Raw genomic sequence first — 25,094 nt, 5'->3', positions numbered from 1 at the left:
TCATTTAATTAAGAAAGGCATCCAACGGCTCCCATGGCCAAGTCAGTCACCTGATATGAACTCCATTGAGCATGTCTGGGCCATACATGCTCGAGCAGTGAGAAGAAGTTCAAGAAAACCAGCATCCCGTGGAGAGCTACTTGATGTTTTGCGTATAGCCTGAATCAAGATCCTACAGGAGAAAATTGCAGAACTCATCGATTCCATGCCAGAATGAGTCAAAGCAATGAAAAATGCTAATGGCAAATCAACTAAGTACTGATGCACATTTGTAAACATTTTTGTCAAGTTGATAATGTGAGATAAATGACTATTGAAAAAAATCATGGTGTCTATTTACTTTTGAGATGTCTCTGTATATAAATAATTGTCTAGTCATCAAGTGGTTCTGAAGATGACTTCAACAACTCGAGGAAAGTGCAATAGGAAGACAGCGTAAGGAAGTAAGAGAACATAAAAATGAAGTTGTGTGGTGTACCCCATGTAGGTTGGAGTTATGAGACATCAATTCAAAAATTGTCATCATGGCTTGAATAGCTGAATGCTACGTAAGGACATGTGCACAAAGGTGGGAATGTTACCTGATGGGATCTTTTGTACACTTCCAGAGAGCATCACCTTCTCACATAGTCCAAGCACAAAGGGTAGAATAGTGTCTAGGACATTTGCAGATGTAAAAGAAAACATAATAAGTCTTGTCTGAATGAAACCACCCAAATACAGAATCTCGTGTTATGAAAGAGAGACTGTGATTGTTTTTTTAGGATTGTAACTGAACTCACTTGTTAAGGATTCTAACTGGTTTGGAGTGTCATAACAAGGGCAAACAGAATCCTGAAGAAGCTGAAGAGACAACAATATGATATAAGTAAAAGTGTAAAATGTATTTGTATTTGTCTACATAATGGCCTGCAAAATGCCATCCAATGGGTACTGTGTTTTGGATGTTAAAGACATTTTCAAATGTTGAATTTGGTAGAAAGATACATGACGAAAAGCACACTTAGATGATTGGGGACATCATGAAAAATAAGACAATGCAACTGATAATGTTGTTAGATAAAAATTTGAAGAGCATGCCTCACCATAAGGTATTAACAACCTTTTTTGAGACCCCATGAATGATTCAATGCATGTGAGATAACAACAAATAGTTCTGACAGAATATAAAAAAGCAGTCCTCTGAATAAGAATCTAGGTTTGTTCGAACAGGTAACACAGTAGGTGAGAAACAGTAATTACCTTATCTTGGAGACCATGTTTTCAGTAGGAAGGATCTACCAGGATTCAAGTACAGAACCTTCTCAATGCAAATAAAAGGTTAAGAGGTTAAGAGTATTATTTTGTTTTGAAGTCCACACAAGAAACGGATAAAAGAATTATGACCTACTACCAATATTCACACAAAAATATTAAAAGTAAAGTATACAAGAACCCAATGCATACATCACTGATTATTCCAAGGTGGGCTCATCCCTCCCGAGTGGAACAGATATAGGGCCAGAATGATGTCAGTTTCCTGCCATTGGCATATGTATTATTTACTTGAATAAAAGTTAGTACATGTTTATGACCTTCTAACATTTGGTTTAATTAAAATGTTATAACTACATGCAGAACAACTGCATGAAAAATTTAGAAGAATTACATGAATGTGTATAACTAAAGATATATTTTTACCTGTTATTGAAAGGTAATATTCCTCATAATTTCTGTCGTTACATTTTTAGTACTTTGTGTACTTAATGAAAAATAAAGAAATAAATTTTTGAAAAATAAAAAGTTTTACAGTGTTGAGTTTACCCAGTAATTCTGAGCATAATAGTAAAGATGCGTGAGAAAGAGATAAATATAATTGTAAAAATTAAAAGTGTACATATTAATAACCATTTGTATATATATATATACACACACACACACAAAATAACACACATGCGTATAATTAGATGACTGTGTTTTTTGTTTAATAATTATCTTTGAGATATTTATAGCAGGTTTTTATAATACACTGCAACTTTAAGAAAATAATGCAAATTTATTGTTGAAGATGGCAATAAACAGTACATAGATAATGTGGCTGTTAGAAAGCATTATTCAGTATAACTACAGTATTTGACAAGAAAATTAACTTATGTTGACAATAGTATTATAGCTCTTTCCTAGATGATCACCATCTTAGTTTGAGTAGTAGAGTGGTTATGTATAAAAGTGAGCTAACAAAGATCAAACATGACCTTTCATTTGTAACATGTTTGTTTTATAAAAATGGAGAGTTGAAGTGACTGGACTGTATTAATGTATATTTGAAGTATGCCTCATCAGATAAAACAAGCATTGCCCTGTGAATACTGCATTTTAGAGTTGAACATGCCAATAGAAATTTATATTTTGTGTTAAACGTAGATCACTAAATTGAAACAATTGATGTTTCAGAGCTTTTCCTGGTATGATACAAAATTAGTTTTGTTAGTAAACCTAATATATTAATCCCCAAACTTCATATTTGATTTGTAAATTAGAAACATGAAATACAGATTGACCATAAATGCTTCTGATTTGAAAAAAATTTGATTTAGGTGATTGATAAGCACCTAAAAATAAGTTAGTTTGTTTAAGCCCTGCTATATGATATGTGATATAAGTAGTTTTTATGTACCTGTAAACAGCACTCAAGTTGTAAAAATCTACTTACTGAAATCTACTTACATATGTATGTTCTCACAATCAGGCATATGACAGTTTGTTTTGTTTTTTCTGTTAACAAGGGAAGTGGTATTCCTTTCTGTTCCCCTTCAATTTGAGCACTGCCTGTAACTAAAAATTTCAGCTAAAGTTTTAGAAAATGCAATGCATAATTCAAACTGAGCATCCTTAATGTGTTATGATTAGTAGTCACTGTACAGTAGATGTGGAGAAGAGATTTTTGTTTGCTACAGATCTACTTCTTGATATGTTTTCTAAGTTTTATACTTTCTGTAAGATGTGTAAAAACTATTTCATTCAAGCAAGCTCTGACAAAATATTTGCTGCCTTTTTATAGCTTTGGATCCTTAGGAGACAATTTGCATGAGTTTAATTCAATAATTTCTCATTATTATTTTCTTGTCTAGTTTTATGGTAGATTTTATTGATTTTCTTCCATCTTAGCAAAGTATTCTACCACATCCTTGTTTGCTGCTTGGTCCTGCCCTTACCATACTAACTGCCTGTTGTACAAACTTATTATAGTAGAAGATGTATGGAAAGGCAAACCTTCCATTTCAGTGATGATGATAACTGTAACTCCTGTGGTTTCTGTATCACTACAGGGTTGCTTGAAGAAGAGAATACAGGAGATGGGAAGAAAATGAGCTGTTGTTATTTTGGGTTGGAAGATGAGAAAGATCCAGAAGATATTTCATTGGTAAGCATAAGTTGTATAGTGATTGAATGTTTAATACTGTTTAAGTGATCCACAGAATCTCATGAACATGATCCTGCATAATACATTTTCACCATCTAAAAGTATATATAGTTCATTTGGATACTATCTCATTTTATTAACTTAACTGGACTAATGAGAGTTGATATTGCTTGAAATTACAGTTTTCAGTTGGTCATAAATATTGACCTGATTTTTGTGTGCAATTTAGTATGCTTCTTATTTTATTAGAAAATGAAGTATCATGTATTGCATATGAAGAGTTGTTCATGAGCTAGTTGGTAAACATTTGCATATCTAATAACCTTAGCCTTTGATAGTACAAATTAAAATCTCTAACTATCTTGTTGCAGTCCTAATGTAAATGAAGTGATTTGCATATGTATATGTCATATAAAATTGAACTTCTCTGGGAGGTTACATTACAAGGTTTTGTAATGCAACGTTTGTCTAACCAATAATCATGATAGCATGCAAGCCACAGAATTTCATCTTTTCAATGAAAGAGACATTTTTAGTGTCAAAATCTGTGCATAGCAAGAGAAGGTGCAATTTCAGCTGGGATAAACAGGCTACTCATTCATGAGCTACCATTCACACACTGAAGGTAGTTAAGGCAGCTAAACATCTTGCTACTAAAAGTAATCTGAGAAAACCCTTTACAGCTAAAATTGGAAATTCACTTGAAGTTGATAATTCACATGAATTTAGGCCTATAAAACTTATACAAGAGCCATGTTTACAAGCACATAATCATTATTTGGCATATGTCTCCTTAAGTAACTGTCCCTGTTAGCTTAGCAGTAAGCTTGAGGGTTTATATGTTAAGATTGGAGATTTGACCTATGGGTGAGACACAGCACAAACAACTCACAAAGTTTTTAGCTTTACAACAAACAAACTTTGAAAGCTGGTGATGCAACATTTCAAAAAAAGAAAAATAGTACAGAGCATGCTGCTAAAGTTTTTTCAAGGGTTTTATAGTAATTGCATTTGCAATTATAATGGAAATTTAAAAATCCAGAAAGCCAAGAAAAAGGGCCTGGCCAGGCCAGGTGGTTAGGGCACTGGGCTCACAATCTGTGGGTTCAAATTCCCATCCCACCAAATATGCTCACTCTTTCAGCCATGGGGGCATTATAATGTGATGGACAATTCTACTATTCATTGGTAAAAGAGTAGCCCAAGAGTTGGCAGTAGGTGGTGATGACTAGCTGCCTTCCCTCTAGTGTAACTGCTAAATTAAGGATGGCCAGCCCAGATTGCCCTCATGTAGCCTTGTGCAAAATTCAAAAATACAGGTTGACCATCACTAGTCCGGCAATCAGTAATCTGGTACAATCAGTAATCTGGCACTAATTTCGGCTAGAACAATTTCAAATACAGTAAAGCAAGATACGCGCTATTAGGTAAATACTTTAGTCTTGTTTGAAAGTTTTCTTTCCAATATTTTCTTTGATTAAAACTTAAAGAAAACCCCGTTTTCTTTAAGTTGGCTGGCCGCTACGATTTGGTGGCGCTGTTTGCAGTATCAACAAACTGGAGTCAGCTGTAAACACAGGCAAGCTTTTCCTGTTTGATTTTTAACATTTATTATTGTAAGAAGGTCATTTTTAGCCCCAATCATGGCTTCAATGAATAATAGAAGTGCTTCTTGTGATGTAAAGCGCAAACACCGAACATTGTCTATAGCAGAAAAGGTTGAACTCTTGAAAAAACTTGACAGTGGCGTGTCTGTGAGAAGTTTATGTGAATTATACAGTGTTGGGTCTTTGACAGTTTATGACATAAAGAAATAGAAAGAAAAGTTACTTAAATTTTTTTGTTGACAGTTAATACGTTTTGCATATATTTCAGATAAAACCTGTAAGAAAAAGAAATGCTTCGCAAAATACCTTGAATCACCTCAAAATAGGTGGCAGTGCCACAGCAGACAGAAATCTTTGTAACAGCTAGTGGATTTCTTGCCAGCAAATATAAAAAGAAGCCTTACATATTTCGAAATTTATGCCGCAAATTCATCCTTGTTTTTGTTCTTTTTTCTTCTATTAATTATATACATTTTTTTATGTTTATTTTATCTTCAGAGTTATTTTTACGTTAATGTTCAAATGATTTTCACTATAATTTTAGGCTGCACACCTACACTCGTACCGTTAGACATTAATGTTGCTGTAAATGTTATTTTGTTTAAATATAAACAATATTATTCACGTGGCCTCGTTCCATTCTCTTCTTTGGACTATAACCCACTTGTAAAACTTTATAGTTTGTTGCGTATCGTGCGTGAGCTGTGTAAGTAGCAAGACGCGTCAGAAGAATGAAATAAATATCTCTCTGAATGTAATGATCGTTTTGTTGTTTTTTACCATATAAATCGTTTTTTTTATATTCCATTCACCAGTTGTCACTGAAGTTTACCGACTTCAGGGAAATTCACCCCTCATCAGTTGAACAACATAGGTTCTCTCTGGTGAGTAAAACACAACACAAAACACCATACATGTTTTTCCTGCTTGACTAGTAAGTTTTAATGAGAAGGTGAAACTTCAAACTTTTGGATTAATCTGCTAAATATAATAGTGAAACTTTAGAAATATACAAATATTCCATCTTTTATGTCGTTGTTGTTTTTCCTGCTCTTTACTATTATCACTATGCATAGCGAAATTCAATTCAAACCTAAAGTCTATCGTAGTAGCGCAGGCGATAACGACTTGTGCTTTGCGCATGTAACAAACAACAGGTGGTCCTGGAAGTAGGTCATTCATGCACTTGTTATTAGTGACTGTCACTTTCTCTGGTGTAGATGTGTTTCAAATACCAAACAGTTACTAGTGTTACTGAACACAGTTCTTAAGTTATTTTTTTTTATGATAGCTGCAAATTAAAAAGTTTTAAATATTAATATTGTAATATTATTCAAAGAATAACTGCTTTAAAACGCACATGGTCGTTAACTTATATCAATCACCCTTTAATACGCAAAATGAAACATTTAAAATTTGCTGTAATTAACCTAAACAGAAATTTAACATCAGCCTTACATAATCATTTCGTACAAAACAAACAGAAACAACGAAGGCGACCGTCACTATGGAAATGTCTGGTTTTTGCTATGAATTTTGTGCGTTAGTCAGTTGTTTTTAGACCATTTTCCCCTAAAAATTTTTTAATTAGGCAAGTTAACTACAAGAAACCATTAACTTTAGGCCTGAGATGAAACATAAACATACAAAATTTACATACTTTTGATATGTCAGGAGGAAACTGCTAATACATATAAAACTCGGAAGATGTTGGATTAGAAAAATCAATAGTTTGTGAAATCTAAGTTATTTGTCTAGAGACTGCTGTATAGTATTGTTGCGTCATCGAGGTCACGTGACTGGTGTGGCGCCCTCTATTTTCTAGAACTATCTTGTTTTTTCATGAATGCTCTAGTACTTACTAGCTAGGGTAGGCGGGTATATAAGAGAGGGGATTGTAATGTGTGCATAGACAGTGAGTAATTGAACTGCAGTCACGGGGTATTGTTGAAGTTAACGGTCGTTCGTTATAGTATTTGTTTTAGCGCGAGTATTGAGATTAAGTGTATCGCAGAGTTATATTCGGAAAGAATAAACCAGTTTTATTAAGTAAAGACTTGTGTCGCTTAAGTTTCGTCGGAACGAAGTTACGGAAAATCAATTAACAAACGGAGACGTAACAGTATAAACTCTTTGACACTTTAGGGTGAAAGCTGGAAACTTTCAGTGAAACAAACGTGTTAAAGAAAGCTTATGCTCTCAGCAAACTCTATTTTATTTTTTTACTTCTGCTCTTAAACTGAAGAGATTAATAAATCTTTCTCATTTTTAATCGTTTTCGAAAGTCTCCTACAACTTTTTTTGTAGTTTTCTTTTTACCGTTTTAACACTTTTGTTAAGTTTTCTTGCATATTATGCCGATCATATCAAAAACCCAATGAATAATCACTAACACATTCGATAGCGGTCCGTTCTTCTTCGGGAGTAAAGGACGTATTTTACTAGCGATACTGTATCACATGATTCTAACTTTGGTTCAACTGTTTTGTGCACAATACAACGACAACTTATCAATCCTTATTTTTCTTTAATTTATCATGGTATAATGTATATAATTCCCAGGCAAGCCTAGAATCCAGGACATTCGATGTCTGGCATGCATTTGTTCCTCTGCCATAAGCATCCGCTTTCTAGGGCTTGAGTTACTCTTAATTACACAGATGAAACATGTTAGGTATACAAGTTAGTGTAAATGTATTGCATTAAAAACAAAACAACTAACAATTATAACATTTAAATTAATAGTTAGAATCTTCCAATTTGTAAAGAAAGTTCACATCTTTCATCAAAATTTTTTTTTTAAGCTGAACATGAAAACTCCTGCTATTTTGAGCAAAAGGAACATAGTCCAGCCAACTCACTAAACTCCACATCCTCATGGGCCAATGCTATTGAGTTCTTTTATTAGCAGTAATTTTTTTTTCAGGTTAAAAAATCAAGACCTTTATCAGAGAAAATGTTTTTGGGGGTTCTAACTTAAATATATGAAATTGTGACACCCTTCCGTAGTCCACACAATCCCCTAAATTAAGTCTTGTTAACTCACAGACTGGGTGTTAAAAACAGAAGTTATGAGTAGGTCAATGCAACTAGAGATCATAAATGTATCAAATAGTTTTGTTAAAAGTAAGTGATATTAAAAAAACTGGTATTAATTTTTAGCTACATGTATACAACCCTGTTTATCATATTTAAAAAATTCAAATTTGGTGAATCAACTCACAAACTCATATTTTGAAATAATTATTATGACTATTTTCTTTCATTTAACTGAAACACTCAAGATGTTTGAAATTTTCATATTTCAATATGTGATAGTTACTGTGTTTATGAAAATCTGTGAAGTTGCATTTTTCATACATTCACATTATTGTTTTTATTAATCTTCTTTTCATCACAGAAATAATTAGGAGGACAGTAAAAGTTTTAAATTTTATATAAAATTCTGCTGGTGAGTGTTCCTACCTTCTGTTTAATTCATAAAAATACTATATTGAAAATTTTTTATTGTCAGTTCATACACTTTTAAAAAGAACATTCCAAACACTTTTGAGACTTAATAATGTGGTTTATTTTTTTCATTATTGTGCTATTTGTGTTACTCCATCACAGTTTTTGAGGATTGTAGAAACTTCTGCTGCTTAGTGGTGTTAAAAACTGAATCACAGTGCTCTTCATATTAACTTCTTTTTCTGTACTTTAGTACTAATTTTTAGAATCATTAACCAGTCTTCTTCTTGCTTTTTCATACCATCTTCCAGGCTTTCTACTGTACATTTTGATCACTTATAAATGGAAGTATTTCTATGATGGAGTTAAATACAAAATGTTTAATTTTTATTAAATATTAACTTTCTGGAAAATATGTTACACTGAAGGAGGTTCTTTACCATATTCCTAAAAGATAAACTTTCCTTGTGCCCTGTAACCTTCCATACTGAAATCAAAATTTTGTACTCAAATGTTTCATGTGACATGTCGTTTCTACAAGATTAACTTCCTGTGTTGTCTTATTTCAGCAAAAATTCACAAAAATAACTTTTCATGAAGTATTGCAGGATTTAACTAGACTTTTGTTTACCTCTCCCAAATTTTTACACATTTAAAGCAAACTTTAGTTTTCTAAAATCTCAAAGATTTTGGAATCACTTAAGACTAATTTATTTTTTCATTAAAGTGATGTCTGTGTATGCTATGAAACTAATCTACAATTGTTCCTTCTCTCATTTTTACCATTATTCATTCATCAAGATCTCTTGAATCAACAGTTTTTAGAAAAGTAAAGCAGTAATAAAATGATTACTATTTTCAAGCAATTTATCTTTAGGATACAAGGCATACTATGCAATGTTGCATATTGCTATCAAAGGATGACATATTCAATGAATATATAATCAAAAAGCAAGATAAAGATTAGCCACAGAGGTCTCAAACTACAAAAGTCTAAAATGTCCACCAATTTTTGATTATTACGTACGGTCTTAACAACGAAACAAGTATTCATAATTTTAGTACAAGTCCAATGGAAACCTACTGCAGAAGTTAGAATTGTTGTTGAATAGGTTTACTGTGACATTACAGTTTGTGAAGCTAAGTGTGTTGTTATGAGTAGGTTGAGCATATCACTTAATACATTTTTCATTACTTTTAATCCCCAATCCATCATGCTGAACTTTGCTACACATTAACACTGGGCTTAAAGGAAACATACAAGGAAAATAAATTAAAGCTGCTTTTGTATCAATATAACTGGTACATTTTCTATTTATTAGCAGTAGTTGTATTACTGGATAAAACAGAGGAAACAACATATGGTATAATTTAAGAAACAAAAGTAAGTAGTTTATTTGATAAGTATTTACTTTTTCTATGAAGATTAGTCAACACAATTAAACTTCAAATGAGCTAGACAATCACTACTCTGCCTATCACTGAACACCTCTTAATTTTTTAGCTCAGGTATAAAAGTACCATATATTTTTCCAAAAATATAAGTGATCATTCTATGCCCTGTGTAAAACCTGGCAGACTGATGACCTGATCAGTAGGTGGTCTAAATACATATACAGTATCAGCTACAGAAGTATGCTTCATTATCCAGTCAAACTCTGCTTTGTACAGCTCCAGCTACTGGCATGTGTCTCACTATCCAGTTAAGCTCTGCTCTGTACAGCTCCAGCCACTGGCATGTGTCTCACTATTCAGTCAAGCTCTACTTTGTACAACTTCAGCCACTGGCATGTGTCTCACTATCCAGTCAAGCTCTGCTTTGTACAGCTCCAGCCACTGGCATGTGTCTCACTATTCAGTCAAGCTCTACTTTGTACAGCTCCAGCCACTGGCATATGTCTCACTATTCAGTCAAGCTCTACTTTGTACAGCTCCAGTCACTGGCATGTGTCTCACTATTCAGTCAAGCTCTGCTTTGTAAAGCTCCAGCCACTGGCATATGTCTCACTATTCAGTCAAGCTCTGCTTTGAACAGCTCCAGCCACTGGCATATGTCTCACTATCCAGTCAAACTGTGATGTTTATGCAAAATCTCCAGCCACTAGATATGCCCAAAGTATCCAGTCAAACGCTGCTTTATATACAACTCCAGCCACAGGGGCATGCCTCACTATCCAATCAAACAACTCTAGCCACTGGTTGCACCTCAATGTGTACAACAGCTCCAGCCACTAAGGTATACTTCAATATCAAGCCAAACTGTGAGCTGCATGCAAAAGCTCCAGCCACTAGATATGCCCAAACTATCCAGTCAAACACTGCTTTATATACAACTCCAGCCACAGGGGCATGCCTCACTATCCAATCAAACAACTCTAGCCACTGGTTGCACCTCAATGTGTACAACAGCTCCAGCCACTAAGGTATAGTTCAATATCAAGCCAAACTGTGAGCTGCATGCAAAAGCTCCAGCCACTGGGGTGTTTTAAACTATCCAGTTGAACTTTTGCTTTGCATGCAAAATGTTGTAGATACTCATGTACCTGTGTTCTGTAATAACAAAAACTACTAGACAACTGGTAAAATACATCTATGCAATGGTAAAAAATCTGGTTAGAGAGCAAGAGAGATATAAAAAAAAGAAGTGCTTGGTCAAATGATAGCAGTCTTAATGGTCATTGAACTACAACATCTATAATATTCTCTCTTTTTCCAATTCAATTTTGATCCAGTTTTATTTCAAAACCAATGTTATTGAATAAGAGGTTCTTTATTTGAGGGACTACATCATAAATAACTATTCTCACAAGGTTGAATTTAATTTTATAGCAAGTGAAACAATTTCATTATGTGTTCAAATTCAATATATTTTGGTATTTAGAAACTGGTGAAGTTTCTTTCTAACAATTAGAAGCTGAAAATTAATATTTTTTTTTCTATTAAAGTGGTGAATCTTGTTTCTAACAAATTCCAATTATTAAAAATTACAGGTTTGTTGAGAAAAAAAGTTTAAACAATGTATCCAAACCAATTAGCAAAAGGAATGCTTTATTTGTGATTAGAAGAAATATATCCAGTGAAATACAATATTCAGAAATTTTATATGACACAATCATCAAGACAATACCAGTTACAATTTCAAAGAAAAACGTTTTTTTTCTATTTATACAAGAACTGGTCAAGTAACAGTGAACTTCTGTCAAACATTAAAAGAACTTCATTTTGTTATTCATAACTTTTACCACCTATTATACAGTATACAAATCTTATGAACAGATCAAAGGATTGATACATTATTTAGACTCTTTGTTTAACACTAAATTATTATTATTTGATGTAACCCAAAATACTTCTAAATTCAAACACTGCAGTGTATCAAAATGCTAGTTAGTAATAAGGAAGCCCACTAACTGACTTCTAGCAAATTTGTAGAACATTTCAAAGTTACTGTCACTTTTTAAAATGGGGACCAGTTTATTATAGCAACTAGAAATCTTGGTAGAGGACAAACAGGTGTAATTCCATTATACATACAGAATCACCATACACTTACCTGAATGCCTACATAGATTTATTTATTTGCTGATACAAATACATTATTAAAAAACCTATTCATACTCAACCTTAATAAAAAAAGGAAGAAAACATGCAGAGGAAATACTTTCTTCCGAACAAAAAAACGCATGATGTCCTTTTGACAACGTGTATTTTTCTTGACTTTAAAAATGTGTATGTGTGTGTATCTGTAATTAGTCTTTAAGCATAACTACAGAAAAGTGAGTGGTAGTAAGCATTAGCACATAAATTACAAAATAAATGCAAACCACAGTGTTTTTTAAGAGATAAAACACCTAAACTTTCAATGGAACATATAAAATTTTCAAACATTTTGCATTCAAGTAGAAATTACAAATAAAATTTCCAGCGGTTATCTTAACACTTAAAGATAGAAAATCCAAAAAAAAAGCAAAACATAGTTTTTAAATATTGACTAAAATTGCAATTACCATCCACATCTTATGTCTAACTATAAAAACAAAGATGGTCAATGAAACTAATTATAGAAATGACATATTTATGAAAATGGTTTTTTTAAAGCTTGATCTCACAAAGTATGATTGAATCAATTAACTTAAATAATTATTAATACATCTTGAAAAGAAAGAAGTGCATACATATATATACTTTTTAATTAACCTGAGAAACATCCTAGTAATTCTCTTACTACAACAATAAAAAATATTCTGTCCACTGATACTGGAGAACACAAAATTTCAATGACACAATGAAGAACATTTTATTTCATTTCTTGCTTTCGGAACCATGACAAGTGGATCTGCATTTCTGGGAAGAATACAATGGTTTGCTTATGTGTTAAAATATTAACGTATGTGACAAACAATATGTAAATTAAACTAAATTAAAATATTACTTTTACAATAAACAAATGTTTACCTAGTATATTCCTTCAACACAGACAAGAACTAAGAAGTCTTCCTTTACTAGACCTGTATGGGTTTCTAGTAAAAAGAATGTAATAGCTTCTCAACCACAAAAATTAATATCAGTTTTATTGTAAAGTCACACAAACAGCCAATCTACAAATCATACTTCACTAGTATAAGATATTATATACCAGAGTAAAATCCTTATTCAAACATCATTATTATTACTGATACATCATTTAAAATATGTTTGCAGTCCTAATAACAAGTTGTTGATATTATTACAAATAACATAATATGAATAAGGTTGGGAGTTAGAATTATATTAGAAATTTTAAGGTAGGGTTAATAGTTCCATTTAATATTTTATAGTTCTATTTGATATATTTTTTTAAAAGTGGTGGTTGGGAGTTTAATTAGTAGAAATATTAGGGTGGCTTTGTTTCAATTCATTTCTACTTTAAGAAATTTAAGGGTAACTACCTTCCCACAACTGGCTATAGACAGTGAAAGGCAGTAGAACCTGAGATGTTGTGGGTGCAAGCACTCAGCTTCGTACCCTTATTTGACTGAAGATTTTTTTAATGATTTTCCATGATGGCTGACTAGATTGATATCAACATTTGGATATTGTCTGATAGATGAGATACAATACAACCACAAACATTATCTGTTATGACAATAAGTTGACAACCAGGACCAATAATGGTACTGCGATACACACACACACACATATATATATAATGCATAAGTTTATTGGATCTCCATTCTTCATCCACTAAAACCTTTATAAGTGTGTGATGGCATATTATAATATCATTCAATTTTATGCAAACAACCACTATGATTTTTTTTAAAACTTGCAATATAACTTCATAATGATGAATGTTATTAAAAAAATAGTTATTTGGTATAATGATTGGTATTATTATCTATTTACAATACAACTTGACCTTGTTGTTGGAAAGCTGGAAGCAATCCATAAACTGGTTCTTTATTTTCATGTAATTTAAATTTTTTACAATAAATTGGGTAAAATAAATGCAGTTAAGATAAAAAAAATAAGTATTTAACCTATCAATTGACCAGTTCTTTTTTTTTACTGGTAAAATGGCTGATCCTGTATATGATGCTATACAGAACTACTATGAATCAGTAATAGGAATTATTTGATGATGTCTAACATTAATATGTTAATATAAATAAGTACAAATTGACCATTACAGAAAAAATAAAGCTCTAAAGTTGTTGTTTTTTTATTAAGAGTTGCAAAACTTTGTCTTTAAAGATGCTAATCTCTGAAACAATGTACAATCAAATGAGATTCAATGTGTATTATAATAATTTTCTAAATTAATGAGATCTTTGATTTTAAGTTTCTATGGAAACATTTCATTTATCACTTTGCATGTCATCTTCTACCAAACATCATTCTAAACTGTTATTTTTTCTCCTCTCATTCTTTCACGCATTCATGTGACAACTAGAGTAAACCACCACAATTAACACACTACAAAACATAATGGCTAACACTAATCATCATATATCCAACTTGTGAAAAACCTTTACCAAGAGCTTTAAAAATATATGTATAAATGTCAACATTTTAAAAAGCAGTCACTTAAGTTAATATAAGACTTAAGTAAAAAACAGATTCTATTCTTGTTGTTTTTAGAGTGTTATCTTATGGGAACAAAACCTACAGTTAGACACCTGAATGTTTTATCTATACAAGATATTTCACATTTAATTTTATCTGTCTGGAAAGACAAAAACTAATTAGCTTTTATCTAACTTCAAGATACAGAAATGAAAGTCTTATTTAAAATTAGTACATACTATTTAGATTAGCTCAGATGCCACAGATGTAAAGATACCATTAAAAATTACAGAAAAAACATCTTGTTGGTGTGTATCCGAGGTTACATCTTTATATTGTTACAATAACTTACTTGAAGTTTACTAAACCAAGTTACTTGTTGTTTATCCACATAACCTGAAGTAACTAGGTAGGCCTGCTTGGATTACCTTCTAAATGAGCTGAAATGTAACCAAAGTTTAAATTTCAGCAAAAATTCTACACCTTTTTAGCTTTATATCAACAATAGTATTTATCATTTATGACCAAAAAGTTCTTGTTAAATAATTTAAAATAGAAAGAAATGTAAAAAAAACATCACTTATGTACATTAAAACTAGCATTTCAACTCTTGGATACAACAATGAGCTTACAGAATACAAATCAAAAGCTTATTTAATAAAATGCTGAAACTGTTCATTTCCTTTATTTTGTTTTAAAATCTCTAACTTCACTGTCACAAGACCCCATAAGTGTAGGATATACACATGCATTTTGCCATCAAAGAAACAACTTGCCATCACTTGGAACTACTAAACTTAAAACTGGATTTTCATAATTAACAGGACAGAATAAAAATTTCAGTAATATATATATTTCTTTTAATGTAGATATAATTGTACAGTTAAAGATACTTTAACCTTAATTTTTTAATAGATGTTGTAGTATTTTTTACTTTTCTTTGTATGCTTACATGAAAACACAAGTTATTTTAGATTTATATGTAATGGTCTTGATTTGTTGTTTTTTGTTACTGTATCATGGTACTTGTATTTTAAGACCCATTATAAAATTGTATTCTTTACACTCTTTCTGTAATTTTAAGTGTTATTAATAAACACTGAAGAAAACTCCATTTAAAAAACAGTTGTTTTGATGGGAAGTGCTGTTAACAGCTGTTAAAATTCTTAGGTTCAGAAGCTATGTTGTAGTGTACAACTTTGATTATTTATGTTATGTAACTTGAAATGTTTTTTAAATTAAACTGGTTCTTTGACAATGGCTCCATTTTTTTCACATTATGTAAAAGGTGATGTGTTTCGGCTTAACTATTCTTTTTTAATTATTATTATTATACAAGTATACTTATCAAAACAACATTAACAACATATTAATGAATTTAAAACATTTCACCTTTTCCATCACAAGCAACTATCTTGACTTTTTCTACTTGTACCAATTCTTGGACTTCTCTAAATTCAACATCTCTCAAGACAAATGTCCATACATTGTCACAAAATCTATAGGTGTTCAAATGGCCTGCCTGCAATGTGTTCAATTACAAAATGTAAAAACTATTTTAAAAGACTAAAGAAACAATAGAATAACACCTTCATATAATGCTGATCACAAATATTTTTTATCTAAATCTAATTCATCTTCTACTAATTATCACTAAATAATAAACTTTTGAAAATATTTTCTGCAATTTACAATAACAAACTAGAAATGATGTAGGCACAGCCCACTGATTCACCCAGTCATCTAAACAAAACTGTAAACATTTGAGCAGCTTTAAAAAAAACAGAATATGAGTGCCTGTAGGCAAGGGATATGTTCTACAAATTATTTTTGAGTTACAATAATTTGGTGATGTTCAGAGTCTACATTACAGACCAATCACTTCAGATCTAATTAACATATAAAGTTCCATGTTAAGGTAAACATACAGTTTAGACTAGTTGAATGGATAAAGTATAGCACAGTGTTTGGAGTTTTCTCATCATCAGATACAATTAGCTCCTAAACACAGGAACATATATAGAGGGAGAGAACAAAAAACTCACACACACAGAGTATGAAACAAAGTCATATGATTAGAGACTGCTTAAGGCTTATTAAAGGTATCTTACTGATGTTTGGCTATTTTCTTTATATTATGGAGTTTTTATTTTTTAATAGCTATAACATGATTTTATTTGGTTACTTGTAAACCCAAGTTTGTTTTTTCTATTATGCTCACCAAATAAAATCATCATCAAATCAGATAAGTTCAGTTTACTGTTTAGTGAGTACAGTAGGTAACTACAAAATATTCTGATGACATAAAAATATTAGGGTTAGGAAAGTTTGGCATTTACAGAATTTCATCAAGAAGATAATGAAAATATGAAAGTATCAATAATGATAACAGGAATAGGTTTCATTGTAGTGGAGATAAAAAGCTACATAATGTAACATCTTAAAATCAGTTCAAATACCTAGTAAGGCTAGCATGTCCATACATCTGCACAGTTATTAAATGTACGTATACACAATTTAGTTACAAACACTGTTTGGAAGGGTTGATTTCAATTTAAATGTAATGTAAGAAGGAAATATATAACTGTGAATAGATGGTTCAAGCACTAATCTTCCTAAATTTTATTCAATAGTGGTAAACAAAGCTCTTGCCAATGAAAATGCACCCCTGTAGAAACAAAATTTTTAAAAAGTCTGGAAAACTGTCACATTTTGATCATCAAAATAAATTTATTCTAAAATGTTTAACTATAAAATTTGTACCCAAAGGCAACAATGTTAACATGCAAATTTGTAAAATAGTTTTATCCACAAAAACTTACAATGTGTTTTGATTACTTGAAATAACATCATAAGTTTATTAAATCCTTCCCTACAGCAGTGTGAAAGTGCATGTCACAACCTTTCACAGAATAACATTCACAATTTAAACAAATTTATTAAAAACAATTGTCAATAAATTTGGTATTAAAGAAAGTTTATAATTCAAATTTTATATTATCCAAGTTTCAAATGTGCTTTGAATTCTCCCTTAGATATTTTCTTTTTTCAGTACACAACTAATTTGAAACAAACTACTGAAAATGACAGGCCATAATATAAATTTGAACCTCCTACCTCCTCAATTTTCTGAAACATAAATAAATTTTTCAAACCCGTCAAAGGGGCTCCTCCCATCTTATAGATATCGAGGGAGTTGTATAAACCACAAGTACTTCTTTGATGGACATGTTTATAACCAACAGAAAAATCATTGTTTTTCCTATACAAGAATCTTATTATAGGTATTTCTTTATGGTAGGCATGTTTAGAAAATTGTCCTCAGAGTTTTTGTCTGTGATGAATGTTGTTCAGCTCTGAGCAGTTCGCAGTTTTTAACCTGTTTATAGCCTAATTAGAAAGCCACCTAAGAGTAATTTTGGGACATTCTAATCTAGTGACTAATATATATTTTGTTTTCTGAAATGCATATTGAAAAGCTACATAAGTTCTTTATTGGACAACCAACATAGTAAAAAAAAAAAAGTTATTGAAGCATGGCATCTGAATACAAATGAACTTCAATGGCTAATATAATTTATAAATTTATTGTTTTTCAGGTAATTTTTTATTTATTGTTACAAATCTTTGAACAAAAGTAACTAAAATATAGAAAAGAAATTAACAACTTCTTAGGCTAAGTAATAAAACTTCTGAGCTCAGGAATTTGTGCTCACTCTAGCGTGCGAAGTTAAACAGACCGTGTAACTTAACTGGTTCGTTTACTTTATCTGTGAGAGGAAATATGATTTGTGCTCCTGCTATGATTTATTATTCATGTATTATTCACCCTGTTTCATATTTTTAAACCTTTCATTTCACTGTACATTGCTAAATTCGCTACAGTTAATGTTAGGACACACACATACACAAAAAACAAAAAAAACACCTGGATATTTGTTTAGTAGGTTCTAGAAGTTATGCAAATGAAATATGGATACCTCAAGGGGAAAAGAAAGATTTTTATTGTTAGCATGAAATCATCTTTCACTAAGACTGACTGAGTAAAAGCTTTGTAAATTTACAGACAAATCTTTTACAGAAACAATTAAAAATTCAGCTTTTTTCTTTTTTTTAATACAACAAACTTATGTTTACTGAAAGCATGCAAAATCTGACAAAGATAAACTTAGTAAACTTAAAGTTATAGTATACATAGTAGGGTTGTCCTTATTTTACAACTTTTTATTTTCTATACTCTCACCCTACTAATATGTTACAGTAAGTAAATTGAACATTTGAGCTAAATTTCAACAAAACTTATCAAAATTTAGAGGTTGCTCAATAATCTAGAAGTTTAAAATAAAAACCTCATATTTGCTTAATATACTTTATGTTCATTATCTGTTTACACACAACCTGCAATGTAAGATATAATACTTGTATGGTTAAACATTAGTCATATACACAGTAATATGACAGTATGACTGAGTATGTTGTGAATTGTTCTTTTATGTAGTGGGTCTCGTATTGTCTGATACATTGTAATTTACAAATAAAACTGAAGGCTTGTCGCGGATATCTGCAAATTGCTAAAATGTAAATAATTATTTAAGGTGAAATATATTAAGTATATAAATAGTTAATGATTTTGTATTGTATCTTAATTCAATCTAGTATTTTCCAGAACATTCTTTAAAGATCTATAATACTCTTTGCTATTCTCTTATTTTCTAGAATGTTCCATTTAGTTCCACAATATTCTTTATTGTTCTGTGGGGTTCCATAATACTCTGTAATATTATAGAATAATCTTATTCTAGAAGGTCCTGTGAACAAAATATATATACAATGAATTGACAGAATTGGAGAAAACAAAACGAGATAAATTGTAAGTTATACTGTAAGATAAATAAAGCTTGAAAAACCTGATAAAACTACTTTACCAGCAATAATTTTTTGACAAAAATGGCAATGGCAGCAGCAACTAGAAGCAAGGCTTCACTGAGGTTGCTAGGAACAGAAGAACCAGAAATTACAGGAAGTTACCTTCAAAAAAGCAGGTTTTGTGTGTCTGTTTTTTTATCATCACTAGACTTAAAAAAAAAACAATACATTAAAGTGAAACAGCTGTCAGAGAAGCTTCATTATTCTGGAACAAAGCTAGAATACAACCTGAACAGCATGCTATCAAACACATTGAAACACTTTTTGAAAACTGAGGAAAACTAAAGAAAAATTCCACTAAACAAACAGAGATGCAAAAAGCCAATGAAGCAGCTTTTACTGACCAATAAGATGATCTGTTTAATACTGCTCATCAAGATGCCCTTGCACTAAGCAAGATACCAAAAGACAGAGAATTTCTCCTTGCACAGAGAGAGAGAAAGGATGTCAGAGATGTATGGGCTCAGTAGACAACGTACTTACTATAAGGAGTCAAGAGCAAAGAAAAGAAAGAATGATGAATTAAGATGGCAACAACAAAACAAGAAGAGAAAAGACTGAATGAGAGTGTTGATTGGAGTGCTGACAGTAATGAGAAAAATGATACAGATGACAATTTTCCAGAGAGAAAAAGAATGATACAAGAACCACCTTTTTCTCAGCCTAATATAAGAGCAAGAAAAAAGTATCAGACTAAGAGTTGGCTACCACTATGTACAAAACCAACCTGTCAGACAGAAAAGTGATATTCATGCTTAATGCCACTGCCAAGAGCATTGATTTGCCAATTAATTGTTCCTCAATCCAAAGAACATGATGTAATCTTCGTCAGAACCAAACACCACCCTAGTTGTTCACTCAGATGGTAAACTTCTCAGTGACCTCACTGGAAAAGAACAAGTAGTCCGCTTGTCAGTTATCATGTCTGGATTAGAAATCAATCAACTCCTGGGAGTACCACAGTTGGTTTCCGGGACTAGCGAGGCTCAGGCTGCTGCTGTCACCAGGCTACTAGAAGACTGAGGAGTACAGAATGTCATTAAGGCAGTATGTTTTGATATAACAGCCCCAAATACTAGTAAAAAATGGCACATGTGCATTACTCGAGCAAAATTGGATGAAATCTACTGTACTTCACATGTCAACATCACATACGTGAACTAGTTCTTTCATGTGTGTTCAATTCCTGTATGGGACAGACCTCAGGACCAGATGTTACAATCTTCAAGCAGTTCCAGCAGCACTGTGAATTCATTGATAGTTCAAATTATCAAACTGCAGAAAACAATGTAGATCTAAAATATGCTATTGTAGACATCAAAGATAAAGTCATGGATTTTGCCACAAAATAACTTTAAGAGTTCCAACACAGAGATGCCTACAGAGAGTTCCTGGAACTTATCATATTTGTTGGTGAAGCTCCTCCTCAAGATGTGTTTTATGTCACCAGGTGCTATACATCATGCTTGATGGATGGATGGCCAATGCCTTGTATGTGCTCAAAATCTACGTGTTTCAGGATCAGTTCAGACTGACTGCACATGAAAGCAGAAGAATTTGTGATGTCTGTATATTCTTAATCTGACTTTATGTTAAGACTTGGTTCAATGCTCTTGGTGCAATATCTGCTCCTCAAAGCAATCTGACATTTCTTCAGTCTAAAGAAATAAGAAGAAATCAACATAGCCATATCCAAATCAGCTTCAAAGAAAGTTACTATGCATTTGGGTATCTTAGTGAAGAGTTGATAACCTTGGCTTTTTTTTCACCCAAATGTATCGTCAGACAGGCATCTAAAAAAATTGAGGGTATTTTTTGTTACAAAATCTGGTGGGGACTTTTGTTGAACTCTGTTGGTGTTGATTTTGGTCCACTTTGATGGATTTTGGGTAGCTTCATGAAGTTCAAGTTCATTCATTGCTTTTATCATGGCTTGCTTTGCGTTTATAGAATAATAATAATAAAAGAAAAGAAAATAAGAATAAAGCTTAACAAATAATATTTTATTGGCTTCTTGAAGTTATTCCTATTTTACAAAAGAACAAAATTTAATAAAATATGAAAAACCAGTTTTTTAAGGCCAAATTAAAATGTAAGTATAACCCATGTCCATCACTTTAATGTCTTAGTTAGTAATCATGATATTTGTGCCGTATTACCAGTTACTTTAAGGTTTCTTTGTTTGAACCAGAGAAGCAATGCCTATGACCTTGAACAACTTGAAATAGATACTGTTTTTGATCTTCATCATTGGTAAACAAAGAGTTATACTCTTCAATCAGTGCAACACCCCTTTCAGCTGTATCATGGACTACTTTCAGACTCTGCACAACTTCCAATGCTACTTTGTAGCCATCTCTGAGACTCCACAATTCAGGATCCACATCAAAGAAATTTGTTGAAAGTTCCAGACTTGAAACAGTCAATGAAGTCATATTCTAGAAATTTTTCAAACCCTTGAGCAACCACTAAATATTCCATAACATGCTTAAAATTTTGCCTTCTTAGTTTACTTATACAGTCAAACAAATCTGAAGGGTGATAGCTTACAAATTCCATACTTTAAAATTTTATCCCCATTAAGGACCACCCTAATACATAGTTTGTACTTCCAAAATGGGTCAAACTGTCTCACTTTGTACAGAGTTTATAAGTACTTCTGAAAGTAAATAATGTATGATAATAAGACAGCCCCACCAAATCTTTTATATCCAATTAGGATGAGGCCTTCTGCACAATACCAGAGCTTTTCATGCTAGCTGGTATACAGCTTGGTAATGGTTGAAATGCTATTTATATTAGCAAATTATTTGAACAACTTTTAAGGTAAGAACTGGATTATTTAAAGCTGGTGAAGTGTTATTTTTCATCCTTTTTTATTCTGCCACAGCTCATGTAAATCAGGATAAGGACATTTAACACTTACTGTTTATTTTAATATCATATTATTTTTGCTTTTAAAATCTTATGATTCAGAAGAACTGGCAAATCAGTAAGTGTCTTCTTGATCTTGCAGTATGTCAAGCAACCACCTCATCAGTGGAAAGAAGACTACTACAATAATTACAAGAACTTCTGACTGAAAATAAAAAAATAGTTGACCACACCATATCTCCTATATGCAGTTTGGTATTTCATTTGAATTGTTCAATAATACTGAATTATTACATTAGTTGAAAAATGTTAAGATACTTCATTTAATAAATCATATTAACTCATCTACTTGAAAACTTTACTTTCAAAAGGAATTATTATTATTCATAGAAATACTATACCTTAAAAGTCAACCTTGTTTTAACTCTACTAGCCAATGCATTGTTGATAGCTTTATCAAACTGGAGTAAAACCTTCAAAGCCAGATTTGGAGTTATTTGTCCACACTGTAAATAAATAAATATTGTAAGTATAGGTATTGGTATTTTTGAATCTGAATGACATCTTTAAGAGGAACTTAAGCTTTTAAAGTAGCTAACAATGACTATCAGAAAGTTATAGACAGTACTATTAAAGTTAGCTGAAGTGGGTTTAACTGTAATGAGTAGGTCCTATAAAGTCATAATTTCAGAGTTTAGCTTGGGCAGATGAGGAACTTAGGAGGGAAGGAAACCAAAAGTGACAAAAGGGATGGAAATGAAAAACTTAAGGTTACAGTTGATATTTTGATAAGGCACATGGATAGGATATAACTGACAGAGCAAATTATATAGTAACAGGTGCTAGCAGTACAATGATGCAGTCTTTGTTGTGCACATAGGAGCTTATGACGTAAAGGGTAGGCCAGAAGAGCTAACTGATGAGTACATGGCATTGATAACAGCATTTAAAGAAAAGGGTCATAATAACTTAAAACAATCAGTGTTACTGTTGAGACTTAATTGTGGGGATGAAATTAGAAGTATACTAAGACTGAATGCTAGGCTTATATTAATACGTGTATTATCTCAAGGGATTCTGCAAAGCACAAGTCCTGGTCTGCACAATAGGAGATCTGCAGATCTCATATGTGGGTGTGCTTACCAACGCGTGTGATGGTAAGGCTATAAAGAATGAGACAGGACACACAGATTTACACAAAGAACTAATCTTTAAATCTTGACAGCTTACAGAAAAACAAACAATAAAATACTATTTGACAATAGAGAGAAAATGTGTATTAAAAACAAAAAGGTGTGTATATCAAAAATGACAAACACTTTATTAAATAATAGGTTCTTACTAGTGTATGTGCTAAACAGCACCTGCAGAAAAGAAAGTGAACTTTACGAGTTGTCATGTAGAAGCAAAAGTTAAAAAATACTGGTAAGAAATGTAGTGAAAGTCTAGTAACAAAATCTAGGAAAATTTAAAAAAATCTGGCAAATATGTGCATAAACATATGAATTGTTGTATAAATCTTTGGACATTTATGTAAACCTACATGAAATCTTGTGAAAATCTTCTGTTTCAGGCCCCAACATTGTTTCAAATATGACAATTAACCCTAAGTTTTTTACAAAATAAAACAACAACTGATGCCCGATAGATCAGTTGGTCAATGGGCTGTGAAAATAATGGGTGAGTCAACCCACAAATACTTCCCAATTCAAATACAAGAACAGCTCAGCATGCTAATTAAACAGCATGTTGTTATTACTGTAAGAGAATCAGACATGACGGTACCAAACATCCACTTCATCCAATCAGCTCTTGGGAAAAGTTAGAAACCCTCTTGAGCAATGCCGTGTTTCAATGTCAGGAATTATATGAAAAAGAAAATAAATTTAACGAACATGCAGTATATCTGGTAATACTAGATATGTTTGGACAAATAGATTGGCTAGTTTAACTTGTGGGATCATTTCAATGGGAGCTTTTTGGAATGGATGGTTTATATTTCATTTGAGTACAGACCGACTTGTTAGCAAGGATTATTAACTTAGCTATAAGGGCAGATTTAAACTAGGATTAGACATTGGTAAAAGCCAGGATAAACTAAATGAAAAAAAAAGTTTCATAGAAAAGGAAGTGTGGAAACATAGTACAGTAGTAGTTTTAAGGGTAGGTAAAATTGTTATTATTGTAATACTAGAAGTACAAATAATAAAATAGATGATGTTTCTTGTTAGGTGTGGAACACTAAATTTAACAACTACACAAGATCTCAAGTGAATTGTTTGGTAGGAAGACATCTTGAGGTAAGAAAACCAGTTGATCAATTCATGAGTCCAGCATCCAGAAAGCACGTAAACTCATTATGTTTGTGTCAATTTGTTTCATAGATTTCCAGTCAACATTTCTAAGTTTAAAGTCACCGTAGAAATTCAGTATCACTTAGTAAATTGGCAATATTCCCTTTAAAAAACAGATCTATTTAATAACCTTTGTGGAAATAAATTTAACTTAAGAATATTTGTACAATAATAGAGATTTAAGCAAAAACACCTTCGGTGTGAAAAAAGGTGTGGCCAAAAATGGATTCAGTGTGCGACTTAAAGGAATGAAATCAAAATTGACTGTCAAACTGTTAGCTACAGTTATAACATTGATAAGAATTTTACAGCAAATATTCATTCACTAGTTAGCTAGGCAGTGTTTTTTTGTTCAACTTTGGTCATGATGGTGGGTAAAAAAAATGCACAGCCTAGTTAATTAATGAATGAATATTTGCTGTAAAATTCTTATCA

General features: G+C 31.8%; 1 protein-coding gene across 4 annotated transcripts in view; it reads left to right on the top strand.

Moving 5' to 3' along the window:
• The window catches only part of LOC106463179 (DNA (cytosine-5)-methyltransferase 3B-like), a 92,249-nt gene that overhangs the window by 15,631 nt on the left and 51,524 nt on the right, over window positions 1-25,094 (top strand). For all 4 annotated transcript variants that reach the window (XR_002611434.1, XM_022390621.1, XM_022390620.1 and 1 more), the window contains exon 3: window positions 3,309-3,403. Coding sequence is in view for 3 of the 4 variants with exons in the window: in XM_022390620.1 (XP_022246328.1) it covers window positions 3,309-3,403 (95 nt within the window). In the remaining variant the exon portion in view is untranslated. The remainder of the gene's footprint in view (window positions 1-3,308; window positions 3,404-25,094) is intronic.

This window comes from Limulus polyphemus, unplaced genomic scaffold (genome assembly GCF_000517525.1).
Source record: "Limulus polyphemus unplaced genomic scaffold, Limulus_polyphemus-2.1.2 Scaffold1342, whole genome shotgun sequence".
NCBI lineage: Eukaryota > Metazoa > Arthropoda > Merostomata > Xiphosura > Limulidae > Limulus > Limulus polyphemus.
The sequence above is the reverse complement of the archived record's forward strand: the minus strand, read 5'-3'. Positions and strand labels throughout refer to the sequence as shown.